General features: G+C 42.6%; 2 protein-coding genes across 2 annotated transcripts in view; both read left to right on the top strand.

The window, feature by feature from the left end:
• The first annotated feature begins 381 nt into the window (after positions 1-381).
• nek8 (NIMA-related kinase 8) lies at positions 382-14,865 on the top strand. The gene is made up of 15 exons (XM_080459076.1): positions 382-474; positions 1,920-2,125; positions 2,868-3,100; positions 3,181-3,312; positions 3,468-3,676; positions 3,764-3,843; positions 3,940-4,124; positions 5,464-5,611; positions 6,090-6,166; positions 6,522-6,639; positions 6,804-6,954; positions 7,510-7,673; positions 7,981-8,133; positions 9,551-9,709; positions 12,583-14,865. Exons 1-15 carry the CDS (start codon positions 428-430, stop codon positions 12,609-12,611), a joined length of 2,091 nt encoding a protein of 696 aa, XP_080315202.1. The 5' UTR covers positions 382-427; the 3' UTR covers positions 12,612-14,865.
• An 829-nt stretch (positions 14,866-15,694) lies between these two features.
• traf4a (tnf receptor-associated factor 4a) overlaps positions 15,695-20,391 on the top strand; it is a 43,346-nt gene continuing 38,649 nt past the window's right edge. Inside the window, exon 1 of the mRNA XM_080459077.1 lies at positions 15,695-16,223. Coding sequence (XP_080315203.1) covers positions 16,081-16,223 — 143 coding nt within the window. The 5' untranslated portion in view covers positions 15,695-16,080. The remainder of the gene's footprint in view (positions 16,224-20,391) is intronic.

Here is a 20,391-nt window from a genome sequence, read left to right as displayed (position 1 = left end):
GTTCACAACACAGATGCCTCTATGTCTATATACAGTCCATATAACCTGCAAAATATCCACAATTATACAGAACGCCTGACGTGAAATCCAAGGAACTGAGGTCACATATGTAAGTGGAGGCGTCACGTAAAGACGGTCCATTTGAAAAAAGTGGTATGCAAATAGTTATTATCATTTATTGGAAAATGGCGTACATTTAAGTTATACAGAAAACAATGCAAGCTTTGAAGATCACCATTTTGTGACATAGTCGTCAATAGCCTGAGAGAGCAGGGTGGAGAGCAGGATGGCTCTTTATTTTATATTTTGTTTTATCACCGCATTGATGATTTTCTGAACCGCGGTTCGCCTCTTTTGTGCCTCCCGGGCTGCCGTACTGCTGCAGCACGTTGCTAGGCAACAGCGGAAGCGTTTCTCTGCCACGAAGATGGAGAAGTACGAGAAAATCAAAGTGGTCGGGAGAGGAGCTTTCGGGTAAAACGCTCTTGTTTTCTAACTCTTACAAAGCTGCTCCTGTCACTTACTGGTCTGCGGACATCCGCGGTGCTGCGATAAGACAATTACGACAAGTTAAACTTTGTTAATCTACATTTCTGCGTTCCAGAGCAGAACGTGAGCAGAGTGACGGGACAGAGTGACGTGAACTAGAAAACAGTTTGACAAACTCCCAAATAAAGTTAAATTACAGACTTTACAGTGTGTGTGGTGTTTCGGGTTTTTAGAAAGACTTTGAAACAAACGCTTTAAGTTCGTAGATGATTAAAACCTCATTAAAACAACGTTTAAGAACATCTGGGAACGAAACTATTTATTTCTCACATATAATCAACTGCAATGAAAAAGACTGCTCCTATAAAAAGTTAAGAACTTCCAAAAACATGCATTTAACTTCGAATTTCAATACACCTTTTCTTTTTGTGGATGCGGGTTTTATCCACCAGCATAACGTCATGTAAGATACCGAAGTTTAGGAGTCCGACTCAGAATTAGACTCAAAAAACCTTTCTGTTAAAATAAAGTGTGATTAAGTGAATGTATTTGCTCAGGTGAATTTTGGCATGAAAAATTAATTCATAAAAAACCCCACACTTAAAAGTCAAGCATTTACAAGTGTAAACATAAAGGTACATAAAGTTCATACATGAGGAGAAGTTGCTCTACATTTAGGCATCACATACAGAAACATATATACAACATACACATATACTTACATCAACATACATCCATGTACAGTGTGGGTGTATACATACATATATACATCCATTCCTCTGTAGAAATGTCAGAAGCAGCAAACAGATGCAAAATGGTTTAATATCGACGAAGCAGGTATTAGGGAGTCAGTCATGTTGTTATTGAATGTTCTGCAGCCAAATATTGTGGAATCGGGGCAGAAACCGTGGGAGAGATAACATTTATAATCAGATGTAGTAAATTATAATAAGTATGCAGGACATTTTATGAAAACATTAATTATAGTTCAATTATCCATTTGTGTTTATGTGTGAGATATTCTAAGTTTGTACTTTATTTTTATTTGAAAAATTCTGTTCGTTTTTTTTCAGTAAATCAATATATTCAATATTAATAAACACAATGAATTAGAATTTGCTTTAAGACATTAGTTATTCTGTTGATTCCTGACTTTACTGGGCCTGAGTCGAGCTTCAACAGATAAACACAGATTGTTGTTTTCTTACATGAAATGAGTGAAGGCATATTTTTATAAATTCCTCAGTAGGCTATATAGTATTTTCTTTAATAGAATGTAACCACTGTCGTTATACTGAAGACATACGAGCCAAATACACGAGTCTCAGTGACAAAGTCAGTGACAGAGGTCGACGCCACTGAATGTAAACTGAGGGAAATCATTCCTCTGCTCTCTGCGTAGAATAAACACATGGTTCATTTTTCTTCAGGATCGTTCACCTGTGCCGCAGACGCAGCGACGGGGCCTTTGTCATCCTGAAGGAGATCCCAGTGGAGCAGATGTCACGAGACGAACGTCTGGCGGCTCAGAACGAATGTCAGGTGCTAAAGCTGCTCAACCACCCAAACATCATAGAGTATTATGAGAATTTCCTGGAAGACAAGGCCCTCATGATAGCAATGGAATACGCTCCAGGTAAGATCACCCTCAGATCAGCTTTCTTCCCTTTTGTTCATTGTTCTACACAGCGAAACCTTTCCCATGGCCGAGTGCTTTAGGGCTCCATACCTTTTCTTGTTCTCATGTCAGAGCTACGGAGAACGTATGAGAACATCTGATACCAGATACCAACAAAGTCCTTAAATCTGCAGGACGCGTTTGGCTTTGTGTGCTTCCAAATGAAATACTACTCATTCACTGTTAGGCTTCTAAATAACACTTTGTAAGTCACAAAGTCACACGTTGAATTTATTTCATCTCATGAAAACCCTCACATTGTTGTAATTAATGAAGTTCTCCTGTAGCCGTGAGCATCGCTTGTAGTTCTTCATTGTGTGTTTTAGAAAACGGCTTCTAATGTTAAAAAGAACACATTTGTCAGTGTGGTGAAGATTGTCTTGGAGTTTACTGAAAACAGCTGATTGGGAGCCGAAACAACACAGGAGCAGTTTTTTAAAGTCCGACCTGAAGACATTTGCATGATCTCATCTGGTTCTGTGTTGAACACAAATAGGAAGAAGGTGAATCTTGACACGCTGAACATTAAAGGGTGAAACACACACAGACAATCCGATCAGAAGATTTTAAAGAAAAGACTGTTTTATTGTTTATACAAAGGTGAATGCAATGTATTTTCATGACTTTGGTATATTGTGCCGCTTCTATTAGATCCGATAGTAAAGAGAAGCGTCGGTTCGTTCATGTCTTCTCCCTGCAGGTGGGACGTTGGCTGACTACATTCAGAAACGCTGTAACTCGCTGCTGGACGAGGACACCATCCTGCACTTCTTCGTACAGATCCTGCTGGCCTTGTATCACGTGCACAACAAGCTCATCCTGCACCGAGACCTGAAGACGCAGAACATTCTTCTGGACAAGCACCAGATGATCGTCAAGATCGGAGACTTTGGCATCTCCAAGATTCTCGTCAGCAAGAGCAAAGCTTACACAGTGAGACATTAAAACTGTTCATGTCGTTAACGTGGCGTGCGCTTGTTTTCATTAAAATGCTGGATTGTTTTCCTCCACAGGTGGTTGGGACTCCCTGCTACATCTCCCCAGAGCTGTGTGAAGGGAAGCCGTATAACCAGAAGAGTGACATCTGGGCTCTGGGCTGTGTGCTGTACGAACTGGCCAGCCTGAAGAGAGCCTTCGAAGCTGCAGTACAAAAAGCATTTCCTCCACATATCAGAATATTATATTTTCTCTCTGTTACCAGGTGTAAACTGGTTAATAGCTGTGAAACCTCCTTCGTACTGGTTGAGGATTGTGGATTGTTGTCATGCGATCTGTCCTTGTTATTGAATTCTGCTTTCAGAATCTTCCTGCCCTCGTTCTGAAGATCATGAGCGGCGCCTTTGCTCCGATCTCAGACCGGTACAGCCCTGAGCTCAGACAACTCATCCTCAACATGCTCAATCTGGATCCATCCAAACGGCCTCAACTCAACGAGATCATGGCTCTCCCCATATGCATCAGGCCTCTGCTGAACCTCTACACTGATATAGGCAGTGTTAAAATGCGAAGGTTCAGACTGAAACATGAAGTCATGATCAGACAGAGATTTGTGCTGACATCTGTGATTAAGATGAGCTGTATTCATCTTCCCTCCAGGATTGAGAAGACGCTATCAGCTGTGCAAGCGGGCTCTCAAGGTCGACCGGGAGGGAGGGTTCCTACCAACAGGTCCAGAGGTGATCACTGTAATCTACGTCTGTCCACTGCAGATTCAGCTGCGACGTAGCGTTTAAAGCCGGACACATATTAAACAGCTGTGATTTGTGAAACAGACGGATCGGTGGGTTTAGGATCGGGGAAGTTGCATTCCCTCCCGCTGTCCTCGGTCTACACCTGGGGAAGCGGCATCTCGACGCCGCTCCGCCTGCCGATGCTCAACACCGAAGTGCTTCAGGTGTCACTGGGCCGCACTCAGAGGATGGGAGTCACAAAGTCCGGCCGCCTCATCTCCTGGGAGGTCTGCAAGAACATCTTTTATTCTCTGGAGCATCGAAATGCATGTTTTCACCAGTAACCATCCAGATATGATTGATAAATGGCACTTTCCTTTATTTCTATATCATGTAGAAGGTCTTTATTTCATCCTCTCATGATTATATCATTTAGTGGAAATGTAGCATCAAAGAGAAACAATAAAAGGAAAATATAGTTTAAAACTGAGAGAAACGGTAGTGGCTGATGAAAAGTAGAATGTTTTTGTCTATTTTGTATTTCTGTGATTTTTTTATTTTAGTTTAGAGTCAGAAACAGGAAGTCCTGTCATTCATGCATTCATTCATTCATTCATTCATTCATTCATTCATCCATTCATCCATTCATCCATCCATTCATTCATCCATCCACTCATTCATTCATTCATTCATTCATCCATTCATTCATTCATCCATCCATTCATTCATCCATTCATTCATTCATCCATTCATTCATTCATTCATTCATTCATTCATTCATCCATCCATTCATCCATTCATCCATTCATTCATTCATTCATTCATTCATTCATTCATTCATCCATTCATCCATTCATCCATTCATTCATTCATAAAAAAGTTGAAATACTTAGAGTACAGTAAAGAAATACAAATAATTTTTTACTTGCCACCTCTACTAGATGATATTCTATATCTTTTTTTGCTGTTGTTAATTTTCTTATTATAGCAAATGAAAGGTAACAGATTTAAAAAAGACATTAAGGTCATTAAGCATCATCAACATTATTGCAGGAACGTGAGAGACTCTTCTTTTCACCAATCCCCAAATTCCACTTGCACTTTAAGGGAAGCAAGTGACCCCCCCCCCCCCAAAAAAAAAAAAAAATAATAATAAAATCGAATAGTGCTCAGACTGTCACCCCCGTAAGCCGGAACGGTTAAGTGGAAGAAAATGGATGGTTGGATGGATGGATAAAATCGAATAGAAGAAAAAAAATTATGAACATGAGAAATATGTATATACATAGATAATAGAAATTAGAAAAATAATATAAATATAAAAAACTGTTATAGAAATGAATGAATAGATAGGAGAAGAGAGGGAGGATTGGCCAATGAAGCAAAATAAGACAAAACAAGCTGCCATTTGAACCCTGAGAGCGTCTCCAGAAACTCTGAATGTTTTTCATGGATATTTAATAAAACACAACACTTGTGTCAGACTGAAGTTCCCAGTGTCTAATGCTGCGTCAGAAGGTGGATTTCTCCTGTGATGTGATAGTGTGTTGTTTTTTTTCAGGAACTTAAAAGCTGCTACGGTAAAGAGACACTCTGCTTCAGAATTAAAACCATTTCTCATCACAGGCTCCCTCGGTGGGCTCTGCAGAGGCCAGCCTGCCCGGAGCTGTGGAGCAGATGCAGCCTCAGTTTATTTCTCGTTTCCTCGAGGGACAGTCCGGAGTCACCATCAAGTCCGTGTCCTGTGGCGATCTCTTCACCACCTGCATGACAGGTTGGTGAGCCGTTAGCCTTCAGAGAGATCACAGTGGTCCTCTGTCAGTTTCACTGGGAGCTTTACTAAAGGAAATCGATGTTTATGCTCCTCTTTCTGCTCTAGATGCTGCAGCAAATGTCTGCAAAGCACTGAGGCGGCTCTTGTCCACACATATGAAAGTGTGGATGCAGCCAGCTTTTCCTCCTCATAGTGTGAAGCTGCTCGTAGCAAATAAACCTTTGCATGCTTGCCTGGCAGTTTACAGGGCTGTATTTCCTAAAGCCCGGGGCTGTCGTCAGGCCGTCCAGCAGATAACGTGGGATTAAAGACCCTCCCTTTCAGCTCCAGAGCTACTCTTTCATCACTTTTCACTGTAATGACGTAGATTAGCGTTTTAGACCAGGATTAAAAGCATTCTGTTGGTCTACATGAGAATACACCTACACTCATCAACTAATAGCATCGCTAATCCCTTCCTTTTATTTTCAATTTGCAGACAGGGGCATTATCATGACGTTTGGAAGCGGGAGCAATGGCTGTCTTGGCCATGGAAACTTCAATGATGTAACCCAGGTACCTGTGCACAAAGGTGGATTATTTTGTGCCAGAAAACAGTAATAAATGACAGAATTGTGGCATAAATCAGTTTTTCATTCAATTGACGATTGAGTCAAGGTGGTATGAACTGAACAAGACTGTCTTTAATAATACATTTAATTTATAGTTGACTTTCACAACACTCAAGGTCACCTGGCAAAGTTAAAAACAACATAAAAACCAATACAAGACAGGAAAAAACACGGGCACTATAGGTTTCATATAGGTTTTTTAGGCTTTCATATTTTATAAAGTTAAACACTGTGCTAATCTGTTCATATTGTTTTAAAACGACATTTTCACTTTTCTTCTGCCTGATCTTCGTCCTCAGCCAAAGATAGTGGAGGCTCTCCTCGGCTACGAGCTGGTTCAGGTGTCCTGCGGAGCGTCTCACGTTCTCGCCGTCACCAACGAGCGAGAAGTCTTCGCTTGGGGTCGAGGAGACAATGGTAAAGTAAATAACTCACCGGGGCTGGAGTATCTCAGCACTCAGCTTGTTCGCTGGTTTTCTGTCGGAAGAGAATAGAATAAGCCCAAAGGAATACGCTTCTATTCTATTCTATTCTATTCTATTCTATTCTATTCTATTCTATTCTATTCTATTCTGTGGAAGGTCGCCTCGGGCTCGGAACCCAAGACACCCACAACTGCCCCCAGCAGGTGTTTCTACCGGTGGAGTTGGAGGCCCAGAAGGTGGAGTGTGGAGTGGACTGCTCCATGATCATCAGCACCCAGCTCAGCATCCTGGCCTGTGGCAGCAACAGGTAACGCTGCTGTCTTTCAACTCAAAACATTACGTTTGATGAGAAGACATTACTTTCTGTCGTTTTCACTTGAGTATACTTTAAATCAGAGGTCTCCAACCTCGGTCCTGGAGGACCCCTGTCCTGCATGTTGTAGTTCCTCCCTGTTTCAGCATACCTGAATCTAATGATGATGTCATCACCAAGGTTGTGAAACGCCCAATAACGAGCCCCTCATTGCAATCAGGTGTGTTGGAACTAGGAGGAGCTAAACCCTGCAGGACAAGGACCCTGGAGGACCGAGGTTGGAGACCCCCGTCCTGCAGTCTCGCGTTTACCTGCTCAGGCGCTGGGTCGTGACACAAAGTGGGCTGTTTTAACACTCGGCATTCTCGTAAAATGACAAAAACCCATTCACAGCTCGCTGACTGTTATTCTGTTGCTCACAGAGACAATGTAGATGTTCAGACTTATTTAATACGTATGACGTGACAAACTTATCAATGACATACGTTTATAGTCGGATTTCATGAGATTTAAATGAGTAATTTATTTTATTACTGTTTTTGTTTTTAGGTTCAACAAACTTGGTTTGGATCAAATTACAGGTGGAGAGGAACCAAATTCTGTGAGTCAAGTGGAGGAAGTTCATTCCTACACTCCGGTCCAGTCAGCGCCTCTCAACAATGAGAAGATTGTTCACATTGACATCGGAACTGCACACTCTGTGGCTGTGACAGGTATCACAATAGACCAACTCCTTTCTTAACAACGTAAAAGAAAGAAGAAAGTGCCTGTTTTGGTGTAACGCCAACTCATCTACTGTACTCTACTGGCTCCTTACAGCACAGAGTTAAACATAGAAACAAAGAACCTTCTTTGGCATATAGGTCCACATTTGGATTAAAAATAAATAGAATTCCTCTGTGAAACTAATGGTAACACTTGTAATGTTGCTCTGGCTTGTAGTGATGAAAAGTCTGATTATTTGTCATTTAAAAAACATTGTGTGTAATAATGAAATGTCTTCCTGTGGTTGTGATTCAGACCGAGGTCAGTGTTTTACCTTCGGCAGCAACCAGCACGGTCAGATCGGCTGCAGCTCCCGCCGGAGCAGCAGGGTGCCCTACCTGGTGCCGGGCCTGCAGGGCATCACCGTGGCTGCATGCGGGGACGCCTTCACCTTGGCTGTTGGATGTGGTGAGTCAAAGCAAGCAGAGAAAGAAGTAAATATCCTAGTGTGAGCTCATCCTGGCTACAGAGGCCTCCTCCTCATATTGGACGCAATAAGAGCATCAGAGATTAGAGTTATGAGCAGGTGAACATGAAACTGCCAAATTGAAATAATCTTCAAGGATTTTTTTTAAAGGTGTGGACAAGATGTTCAAACCTTGTTATTTTGGGTAGTTTATTAAACAGTTATGAACAAAATATGATAGATTAGATTTATGTATTTATAAAGAAGAAAGTTCATATTCCCCTTTATATATATATATAAATCATAGATGTGAATCCATCCATCCATAGATGTGAATCGAATAAGCTAAGAAAGTGCAAAATAGTAGTTTTAAAATATACATAAAAAGAAATAGATATAATATAACTTTTTAACATTTAACAAAGTAAATTTTAGAACTTAAAAACACCTAAATGTAGGTGAGCAGGGCTTGTTTGCTTCATAGACTTTTTTGTTGTTTCCGTGATATATTTTAATAAAACCTGGATGACATATAAACAAATCCCACGTACTGTACACGATCAGAAAACGTCTTCAGAAATGTCCTTGTACATTGCTTTTAAATTCATTAGTCTTCTGAGGACTCTTGTGGTTTCACCGCATCAAAAGAACAAGAGGATTTGGGAATATTTGGAGCTTTTCAATGAGTCTGTGGCTTTCATGTGACTGCAGCTCTCCAGCAAAGCTGATTAATTGTCGAGTGTCATGGATTCTTGAACAAGTGTGAAGTCTCTGCAGGTTCGTTTTCCTGAAGTGAACGTTCACAGTGACGTAAACTATAGGAAGACTTTGAGATAGTACAGTTCTTCAAACAGATGTTAACAGACACACAACAGTTGTGTGTGTGTGTGTGTGTGTGTGTGTGTGTGTGTGTGTGTGTGTGTGTGTGTGTGTGTGTGTGTGTGTGTGTGTGTGTGTGTGTGTGTGTTTCTGCTGTCTGTGCATGTGAGGGCTCTGTTCTTACAGCCGAGGGTAAAATGGTGAAATGTCATATTGTGCCACCGATTGGCTCCCTGGAGAGAAGCCAGCTGTGCCTGCAGCTTTTCTCTGTTGAAGAGAAGCTTTGTCGCCTCTGACTTCCTACAGATTGAGTCTTTCTGCTGCCGCAGCAGGAGGTCCTGAGCTGTCAGTTAAAGATTTGTGTGGATTAATGCGTCCTGGGGGTCTCGCTCTGAATTTGGTGACCAGCTCCTTCTCCTTTTTCTCCTTTTTCTCCTTTTTCTCCTTCCTCTTCTTCTTTTTCTTCTTCTTCTTCTTCTTCTTCTTCTTCTTCTTCTTCTTCTTCTTCTTCTTCTTCTTCTTCTTCTTCTTCTTCTTCTTCCTCTTCTTCCTCTTCTTCTCCCTCTTCTTCTCCTTCTTCTTCTTCTTCTTCTTCTGCAGAAGGGGAGGTGTACACGTGGGGGAAAGGAGCCCGGGGCCGCCTGGGAAGGAAAGAGGAGGATTCTGGGATACCGAGGCCGGTTCAGCTAGATGAGAGTCACCCCTTCACAGTGACGTCGGTGGCTTGTTGTCATGGCAACACTCTGCTGGCAGTGAAACGTAATATTTTGCGTATTACCCTCTACTAACAAATACTGCGAGATGTAGGCACGTGTGAAAATCCAACTAATCCCCACGAGAAAGACCTGCTGAACCTAAGATATGCTCCTTCTCACATCATCATCATCATCATCATCATCAATACAGACGAAGGTTCTCAAATTTGAAAGTGGCACCGGTGGGATGTAGAGGTAGTTTGTTGACATCCAGCCCCACCCGATCACAATGTTTCAGCTTTTGCTTTGAGCCTCACTTGAATGATTTGGACACGTCGTGACTGAAGGCAGAAAGCGACACGGCGACGGTGCAAAATCCCCCAGACTGTGGTGAAAAGTGAAAAACCAGCGAACGTGGGATTAGACTTCAAATTGAAAATAGCTGCAGAATTAGAGAAGATTATACTGCATCACAATTTAATAAGTAACAGAGATGTCAGTAATCCTCACTCACTCCAGGCTGCAGGGCTGCTGGTTGACTGCCTCGACTGACCCCAACCATCCGACGCATGCATGGCGACCAACCGCGGGGAAAGGTTGAGGTTATTGTGACGAAGCTTTTTAGAAACACGCAGACACATCGAGCTGCTGGCGACAGTTTGTACTCACCTCAGAGAATAAATTCACAAATCAGGACTATAAAATGAAACCAAAAAGCCTAATTCGGTTGACTTTTAAAGATACCCACTGTATTGTACTGGATACAAGAAGTCACATGACGCAGGTTATTATTCGACTTAATGAAACTGTCACTTTAACAGTCATATTACAATTGTTGGACAGTCAACGTTATAGATGCATGAAATGAAGAGATATAACTTATAGTCTTCAATGAACTTGTGCTGGTTAATGATGCAGGAATGTAGTGTGTTCAACAGAGGAAACCTACAAATTCAACACCTATAAAGTCTAAATATAAAAATACATAAATACCAGACGAATTAATGGAACGATAAAAACCAGATCTTGTAGAATTGAGAGTGGATCATAAAGGGAAACACACAAAAACAGTTTTCAACAAAATCTTAACTTTGATCTTTTCTGTAAACAAAGATTCTTTAGACACAACAAACCAACAATGTCTGTTTACAGGAATTATTTGTTTCCATTAAGGGGAAGATAGTCTAGATTCTTTCGGTGTCTTATGTCCTCTTTTTAAATTGAAAGGATTTTTCTTGTCGTCATTATGGAACAAAGTTTCTGTCCACAAGCTGCAGTTGTGATTTGTGGACGCACACGTGGGAACAGTTTCCCTGATCAGCACCGGATTACGAGGCTTTTCAGTGGCGACTGCAATGACGTCAACTTCCAGTTTTTATACTTTTAGTGAAAAACGTATTGCTCCAAATAAGAGAGGTAATACTTTCAGTAAAAACTATTCAATATATAATAAAATAGAATATACTATTGTATTGTCATATCAATATATATTTGATATTGATACATTTTAAGAGTACTCAACCTCTTCTAAGTCATTGATTATAGGCTGTTAAACATTTCACCAAAATAATACACATGTAATGTTTTAAATCGGAATGTCTGTAAATGAGAAAATAAATTCCCCATGAAGTTCCATAAAATGTTATACATTCCTTTCTCCACAATATAATGTGTTATTTCTTCAAAATGAGACTAAATCTGACTCAATGTTATCAAATATTATTCTCAATAGGAGAAAACATACTGATGTTAAATTTATTAAGATAATAAATCAACATAAACCTGTTATTGTCGAGTCCACTCCTTTAAATTATAAGGAACTCAAAGCTTGAGTGGTACAGGTTTTGTTTTCCAAGCTGGTGCAGATGTGTATTTTCTGGTTTTCTCTGGGTACTCCACAGTTTCCCACAGTTACAAAACGATTGTCACTGTCTGTCTCCACCCTACTTGGTAGTAACTGCAACAACACATACAACCAATTTAAGTAACATATTCAGATACATGATATTTTTAACTCATCATCTTCAGGAGCTTCTCCTTCTGGGTCAAACTAGTTTGGTTGAAAAACAGCATTTATACAAATCATTGCAATAACTCCACCGTAAACATTAGCGCTTTGCACCGGTGTTTTGGATTAACTGGTTTCCCTGTTAAATGGTGACCAACCTCCTTTAGCATCCCTCATTGCTGCTAGTAACAGTATCTGTTACAGGGCTCATATTATGAGGAATTCACTTCCTAAAGGTTTTCCAGCAGTACTACTCGTCCCCATACCTGGACTGACGCCCCAGAAGTGAAGACAGTCTGTCCTCTCTCTCCCTGGCTTGTTTCAGCTTTTAAAAAGTGTGTTGCTTCAACCAGCCAATCAGGAATCAAACCCTATATAGTGTCATCGGGGGTTTAGCCAATCCCAATCAAGGTAGGCCCTCCCTTTGACTCCTCCCACAATTAGGCAGCTCTGCTCTGGCACATGGCACCACGAGAGGAAGTACTTCCTCCTCTTCCCAAGATGGGCATGTGTGGGCGGAGCCAGTCCAGCTCACACAGACACAGCAGATTCTGAATGCAGCTCCTATGATCCAATATTCAAATGGGACGATAAAGGGTCACCAGTTAACAGGGAAACCACTTAATCTGAAACACCGTGAAGTTCTTCTCCCTGGACGGACCTGGAGTGGGCATGGACTAACACAAACAACCTGTTCTCAGTAGAACTCACTGGAGGGACTTTTAGACTGCATGAAATTCAGGGACAAGGCTGGATTTTGGGGAAATACACTTGGAATACAAACATTGTTGGACAAATGACTGAACGTGAACTTGTTAAAAAACTGTATAATATGGGACCTTTAAAGTCTGCAGACGTCCTCCTCACATGGTTCCTGCTAATCATTTAATTCACGCTTTGATCACTAACATGGTTTCTTCTCGCCTCAGCTCTGCTGGAGGAGTCCGTCCTCAGATGATTTGGTCCTGAACCCACTGGGCCGACTTGGTGAGGCCCAGCGGAGGCCCGAGGAAGAGGAGGAGGAGGAGGAGGAGTACAGTTTCCTCTCAAGATACCCATCTGCGCCTCAGCTCAAAGATTTCCTTTCATACTGCAGCTGCAGCCTTGGAGTTTCTCTCCGTCTTCCTGCCGGTCTGGTCTTATCTCTTTACTCTTTCAGGGGCGAATCTTTGTTTCTCTGGAAGGCTCCGCGGCGGAAAGGTTGCGACCTGCCAGTGGCAGCAGGTGTGTCTCACAACAGGTCGACTGAAGGAATGACTGTGGCAACACTGATACTGAAGCTGGATTACAGGAAGTCATTAGGCAGCCCTCATGTGGTGAGCTATTGTCCTCGCCCACGCTCCAACATAAACAGTGACAGGTCAGTGAAAGTCAAACAGGTTTGAACGCCGTTGAGCAACGAGCGAGCGAGACAACAGGAGCAATGAAGCCACTCATCAGTGGAACGAAGTGAACACATTAATCCCCGTCACATCGTCAGTGGTCACTTTGTGCTTTATCGGATTAGTCCTCCAACACAGCAGCTTTCAAACCAGATAACGACGGCCTGTTTGAGTCTGAAATCTCCTCCGGGTTCACGCCGTCGCTGAAACAAAGCGTCAACACTTCACTCTGTGAAGCCATGGCAGCACATGACACACTCAGGAGGAGAGCATGTGTCAGCAGCTGCGCTGTTTTCAATTCACACAAGGAATCTTTGAAAGAAATGTGAAACTGTCAATCCTCAGAAAACATTCGACATTAAACTCATCGGAAACCGTCGTAACTCAAATACTTAGAATCAGTAAAGTTGTGACACGGAGTGTTTGAGTTGATTGTAAGAAACCAAAGATTGAAACTACCTGAACAAGAAAATACCTTCCAACCTTTCAGCTGTTCCCCTCTTGCACGTTCTCATAGTCTCCGAGCAACTTTAGACTTTTTTCAGGCTCGCATATTATGAATACTTTTTTTAATTGCTCTGTTTTTGGTTATTCTATTAAAATATGTTTATAGGAATGATAAAACTTGTACTTTGTATGGTGAAATACATTTATGATCTACTTTACGGTGTACACTCGTACAAACTTATGCTTTTTCTTTAGATAGAAAATCAGATATGTTCAATTCGTATATGGCTTATGAAGGCACCTTGTGACCAAAGTTCATTGGTTCAAATCCCAATACTGACGTGTCGCCATTATGTTGTGCATCAATCTGCAAGACCCTTAACGCCAAAACGTCAGACTCCTCGTGATATAAGCTCAAAAATGAACACATCATCAAACTACAATCAATCCAAACTGAACCGTTTCCAAAGTCAGGATTTATGGCTGAGCTGTTGTACGTCACAATTACGTTGAGCAAGTTTCCCCTCATGACTCTATGTTCTTAATAATAATGTCAATTTGAAATCCGTTGCTTTGCTGCACGACCTGCTTCCAAAGTTCTTAAGTAAATCATGACAAAGAGCGGGGGGGTTTAGGACAGATTGGAGCTGCGTGGTAGAAAGTAAAAGTTGCAGCCTCAGTGTCGATGCACTCAGTGAATTAGACTTAGTTAGAAGACGGAGACACACATTAAGTGTAAAGCACCTTATAGGAGGATGATAATCCTTCATTTGCAGCGGCAGCGGCCTGGGTTCACCCTGCCGTTGCTCTGGATGAGATCCAGTGACCCTGAACAGGATGAAGCAGGATAGAAGATGGATGAATGGATGAATCCTTCATCCACACTGATGCAATCTTTGTTTATGAGCATCGAGACACGCTGGAGTCACATGTTTCTTTTTGTCTATTCTCCATGATGATTACATGCACATTATTCTACACTTGCTTATGAAAACATCCATGAATAAAAGGGTTAAATGTCCCACTGAAGAAGATTTTAATCTGGATTGACGCTGACGCTTTATTGAACTTTGTCTAACGTCTATTACAGGTTAGTAATCTGCATCCCTGCTGATAATCAATCCACGGACCACATTTATTACGTGTTTATTAGTGTTTGGATTCTGTATTATAGTGAATTTAATGAGTAAAGACAGTGTGTAAAAGCATCCAAAGTACAGTTGTGTGAGAAGCCTGAGGTTAGATGGTCACAGTGAAATTAGAGAAAATGTTTTACTAAATATGCTTATGTTGGATGACTTGTTGGATTTTGCTCTGTGGGAGATACGAAGTGAAACTTCCTCCTCTCAAAGTAATAAATGACAGCCTGATTATCTTTGCTTTATGCCGCCTCCACAGCCTTTTTTAAAAAATAATTCCTATATAATGCGCTGCTTTTCTTTGTGATATTGTCTGACTACGAGGTGGAATCTTTATCGCTGCTGCTGCACGTGTTTGTTGGTGTGTTATCTGGACCTGTGTGGCTTCCTTCCTCACCGAGGAGTTGTGTTTTGGTGTAAATATTGCCCCTGGCAGACACCCTCTCTGGGGCTCAGCTGCCATTGTTGCCCCTTGTTGATGATGTAATGGTGATGTAATCCGGTGGCAACAGCAGCAGGTGAGGAAGCATCCAGATGTGCACGCGCTTCACTGCTTCACTTTAAAATGATGATTGCAAAGTGCAGCAGAATGTATTTGTCTGTCGGGGTGGATTTCATCTCAATGTACACATTCAGAATGTCACCATCAGGCACAAAGACTCATGTAGGTTTTGAGAGCTGCTCGTCCACCAGAGGGCATCCGGAGTCTCCTCTATCACGTCCGCTTCTCTTTATTTCGTCTGTGAGCTTTTCATTCACACCCTTTCCATCAGTGACTCTACTATCTGGAACTAGATGTTTTCTAATAAGTGGGATTTTTTTTTTTTTTTTTTTTTTTTTTTACAAGTCGAAGATATAAAAGACTTTTCATCATAAAAGGTGATAATTCAGATGTGGATGTGCAGCAACAATGTGTGTCACTAGAGGCCAGAGCAGGAGGACAAAAGCCCAATTAAAGATCCATAAAGGGAGATCAGAGGGATAAAATGGTGTGAACGGAGGGATTCAGGAAGAGGAGGAGGAGGAGGAGGAGGAGGAGGAGGAGGAGGAGGCGGGGCTCGGTGCACCTAAACAGACGGAGGGTTTTACATTGTGCTCAGTCAGTCAGTGTGTCAGTCAGTCTCCGCTCCACCGGGAGGATCCGCCAGCAAAACAAACCCCGCGGAGGAGGAAGGACGGACGGACGGAGCGTCTCCGCCGCGTCTCCCCGGACTGTGCGACTCTTTTGTCGGCCTCGGCTGCAGGAGGAAGAGCCTCCTCTTCCTCCTCCTCCTCCTCCTCCTCCTCCTCCTCGACGTGATATGATCCGTTCATCGGCCTGAACGGCAGCTCGGCTCGGAGACTCGGCCCCCCGGCAGAAGGGGGGGAGGACCCGGAGAGGACCGCAGCACCTTCCGCCCGGTAGACCCGCAGCTGGAGGCCGGAGAGCGGCGAGGCGAGGCCAGGCGAGGCTGCAGCCATGCCCGGGTTTGATTACAAGTTCCTGGAGAAGCCGAAGAGACGCTTCCAGTGTCCGCTGTGCAGCAAGGCGATGCGGGAGCCGGTCCAAGTGTCCACCTGTGGACACCGCTTCTGTGACACCTGCCTGCAAGAATTCCTCAGGTACGACCCGTGTGTGTGTGTGTGTGTGTGTGTGTGTGTGTGTGTGTGTGTGTGTGTGTGTGTGTGTGTGTGTGTGTGTGTGTGTGTGTGTGTGTGTGGAGCTCCAGTAAATAAAGGATGTGAAGGTGCGTCCTGCTCTTCCTCTTCCTCTGCTTTCCACGTTCTTTTTTAATTTTTATTTTGCACAATGTCACAATGTGAGGCCTGGTAAACAGCCTCCTCCTCCTCCTCCTCTTCCTCCTCCTGCTCCTCCTCCTCTTCCTCCTCCTCCTCCTGCATGCAGCTCCTGCTGGGATGCAGCCGCTGCAATTTAAAAAAATTTAAGATAAAATCAGGCAAAGGATGAATTGGGTGATGACTTTGCAAGTCCTGTGCGTTTTTCTGTCTTTATTGCACGTGGATGTTCTTTATATTGTTAATATCCTTGGTGTTGTGGTGACTGTGTCCTGCAGAGGGCTCCTGCCTGCCTCCCCCATCCTGTGTGTGTGTGTGTGTGTGTGTGTGTGTGTGTGTGTGTGTGTGTGTGTGTGTGTGTGTGTGTGTGTGTGTGTGTGTGTGTGTGTGTGTGTGTGTGTGTGTGTGTGTGTGTGTGTGTGTGTGTGTGTGACCTTTCACTCGGGGGTCAGCAGTGTGACAGACCCCCATCAGCCCTCTTAATCTGCTCCACATTGAAGTCTGTGTTGGAAGTCGTACAAACAGCGTCTCTGTTGTTTCCTTCTTTCCTACGTTAATTATCACACTTTGCTCAGAGGACAGTGGAAACACATCCGGTCTGTTGGCGGCGAACCTGCAGCTTTGCCTTGTGTGGACGTAAACATCAGCTGATGGAGCACGTGTGCATCCTGATTTATGTCTTTATGTGATCCAATAATTCTCTGAGTTGCAGAGCTGCAGCCAGTGTCTGAAGAGGCTGTGCTTTATTCTGGATATAGATGATTCAAAACTCGTTTGTTGTTGTTCGGGGGAACATACCTTGAATCAAGTCACGCAATCTCTGTTTCCTGCTGTAAAGTTCCTGCTCATGAGTTTCATGCATGATTATGTGAGTTAATGAATTGTTTTACATGTAGATGGTCACAATTAACAAAAACGGTGATTTGACATGGACTCCAGAGTATAACCAATAAACAGATTATTCAGAAGTGGTTTGTTCGTTTTAGCTCCAAATCAAATCACTATTAATGACCTAAAAACTCGAAATGTTCTTTTAATCAATCATCCGCAACTGTTTTCATATTGATCTTCTAAAGGAACTTGGAGAGGACGAGCACAATAACTCTGCTTTTGCTGTGAGGATCATCTTCCTCACATCATAATGTGATGTAATGGAAATGTAGTGAAGATCAGTTGGATGCATGGATCATTTTGACCATTTCCTGTTCTCACAGCCCAAGTGAACCACATAAAATGGGCTGCAGCACATTGGTGGAGGATTGTGTGTAGCTCACAGGCTTCTTGGCTTTGATTCATTGAGAAGTTGTGGACGCTCTGCTGTGTTCATGTTATGGCGCTGTGGTGTGTGTACAGTGAGGCAGCCGCTGCGCTGCAGACGTGAGCAGTGAGGATTCAGATCTGAGCCTCAGTGATTTTATGGAACGATAAATGGAAAAAAAAGACAAAACACAGACATGCTTTTGTTCCTAACAAAGAAAAGACGCAGCCTGCAGTCTGTGAAAGCCTCCCAGCTCTTCAATGTGCTTGAATTTCCACAATTTAATTGTCAGAATTCAGTATTTATGAGCCATAAAAAGCTTTTTTCTTGGTTTCTATGTGGGAGTGAAATAAAACTTGCTTTCGTCTGACAAAATCAGTCTCACAGCTATTAAACTATAACCAGCTCTGGAAAAAGGATCCTAAAGTGTCTTTGGTTCTACTTGATGAAACATGAAGACGCCCTGAGGGAAACGACCAAGCAAACATAGAGTAACTTCTCTGGAGGCTGCTGCTGCTGCTGCTGCTGCTGCTCTCTGGAAGGCGGAGGGACTTATCAGTCGTGTGGACGTTGGCGATTCCGCCGGTTTGACAGCGGAGAGCTGGACCGGTGCCGTGGCTGCGTTCGGGACTCGGCTCCTGGTTTGAGTCATCGGGAAGCCGAGCAGCACAAAACTGCATCTGGTTGAGAAGCAGAAGCTGTGGTGAACAAAGAGAGCGAGGGAGGAACGCTGATCAATGAGCTCGGCCCGACGCTTTGTCTACCTCATCCCGCCCGCCTCCGTCTTCCTCCTCCAGTTTAAGCTTCTTTAAAAAAAAAAACATTTTTCACGCCTACGTACCAACTGATTTCAACTAAACTTTCACAGTTTGTTTTTTTTATCTGAGTAACTTTTATGGTTGTGTGTCAGAGCTGATGTGTGATTCCTCTTCATGTAATTAGATAATCAGAAGTAACCCTCCACCCAGTAATCTCCCCGTGACTCGCCCTGTGTGAAGCAGCCACATGATGTAACTCGGTTATAATCCATTAATAAACACAATATTTGCGTTGCCAGGTTGTGAAGCTTCATTTCATCCTTTGTCCACATTTTTTACTTATTAAACTCTTAGTGATGGAGCGAATACTGCTCATAAGTAAAAGGTTAAACTTTTCATTGATGCCTTATTTAAGTTCATTACTTTAGATTAGACCATTAAAATGCTGCTCATGATGTCTGCACTTGGGTTTTTAATCTGAAAACTTTTTTATATTACATTATTAGTTTCATACCTGCAGTAAAGACAGTTCTGAGTTTTTATTGATATTTGTAGCATTGACTTGCATCACTTTATTAACGTTCATAACTGCTGATTTCAAAGTAAAATGTCTTCATTAATCCACTATTAAAGTGTAGACAGTTATGACTTCTGATTAATGGACTTTTAGGGCTTATAGCTTATTGAAAGGTGATTAAAAGTCTTTACTTTTTCCTAATTAATGCTGTCAATCAAATTCTAGGTGGCTAAAAGACTGACTCATTCATTAATACAATGCTCTTATGGATATTTCAACATTAAACCGTGACGCTTAGATCATATCCCTTATTTATTATTGATTAATTGAGTTGTACAAATGCAGATCAGATGAATAAAGTCGCCAATAATGACCCACTGTTAAAAGTTTTTAATGCTGATTGACATCAGCACTGAAGAATCATTCAGTGTCTTCATGGAGAGAAAGTTGGCATCAGGTTAATAATCCAGTAGAAGTTCCGTAACACTGTGATCAGTGCCAACTTTGAACCAGATTTCCTGCTCGACTTCTCCTCTGGTAGATTAAAGTGTAAATAAACATTTTATATCAACATGGATTATACTCCAGAGTATCTTCAGCTCTTCTGAACGCTCTCGCTCGTACAGACGCAGCCGACAGGCCTTGTTCGCACCTCTTTAATTAACAAAGTGTGCCAGTCGAGGCCGTCGAGCGTGTGCATCTCTTTGTGAGCCGAGTTCAAGTTTATTGAGTCTGACAGACAGTAGTTGGCTAATACTGCACCCATTGTGCAACAAGGGTTTTTTTTTCCCCCCCCTGTGGTAATTACTGAGGACTGAGTAACATCCAGCCCGGGCTTGCTTGCTTACCGGACGCCTGTGTCGTAGCAAGATGCACAAGAATGCAGCTGCATGGCATTGGGGTTACTCACATCTGCTGTGCATCAAGGAACATTAAACACAACTGATAAATATATTAAAAATCCCAATTTTTCTCAATGATGGTTACTGTTCATGAACCAGCCTCCGCGATTTTTACGTCAATAAACACCCGTCTGCATTCAGAAAAATCACACTTTATAATGCTGCTACAACTATAACGGCCCTCTAAAGACCAGTTTTACTGTTATCTTTCCCTGTTTGGTTGTATTAAGAATGAGCCGCCACCAGCTGCTGCCCTAAAAACATTTTTATCTGCTTTCTGCACCTGTGTGTGTGTGTGTGTGTGTGTGTGTGTGTGTGTGTGTGTGTGTGTGTGTGTGTGTGTGTGTGTGTGTGTGTGTGTGTGTGTGTGTGTGTGTGTGTGTGTGTGTGTGTGTGTGTGTGTGTGTGTGTGTGTGTGTGTGTGTGTGTGTGCGTGCGTGCGTGCGTGCGTGCGTGCGTGCGTGCGTGCGTGCGTGCGTGCGTGCGTGCGTGCGTGCGTGCGTGCGTGCGTGCGTGCGTGTGTGTGTGTGTGTGTGTGTGCGCGCGCCATAAACCATTT

This window comes from Lipophrys pholis, assembly GCF_963383615.2.
Source record: "Lipophrys pholis genome assembly, chromosome: 3".
NCBI lineage: Eukaryota > Metazoa > Chordata > Actinopteri > Blenniiformes > Blenniidae > Lipophrys > Lipophrys pholis.
Note: the sequence above shows the minus strand (reverse complement) of the source record. Positions and strands in the feature narration are given on the sequence as shown.

Coding starts and splice junctions, on each gene's coding strand:
- nek8 (XM_080459076.1), top strand. CDS start 428: ATGGAGAAGTACGAGAAAATCAAAGTGGTCGGGAGAGGAGCTTTCGG. Junction 2,126..2,867: donor AGCAATGGAATACGCTCCAG/GTAAGATCACCC, acceptor TTCTCCCTGCAG/GTGGGACGTTGGCTGACTAC. Junction 6,955..7,509: donor CTGGCCTGTGGCAGCAACAG/GTAACGCTGCTG, acceptor TTTTGTTTTTAG/GTTCAACAAACTTGGTTTGG.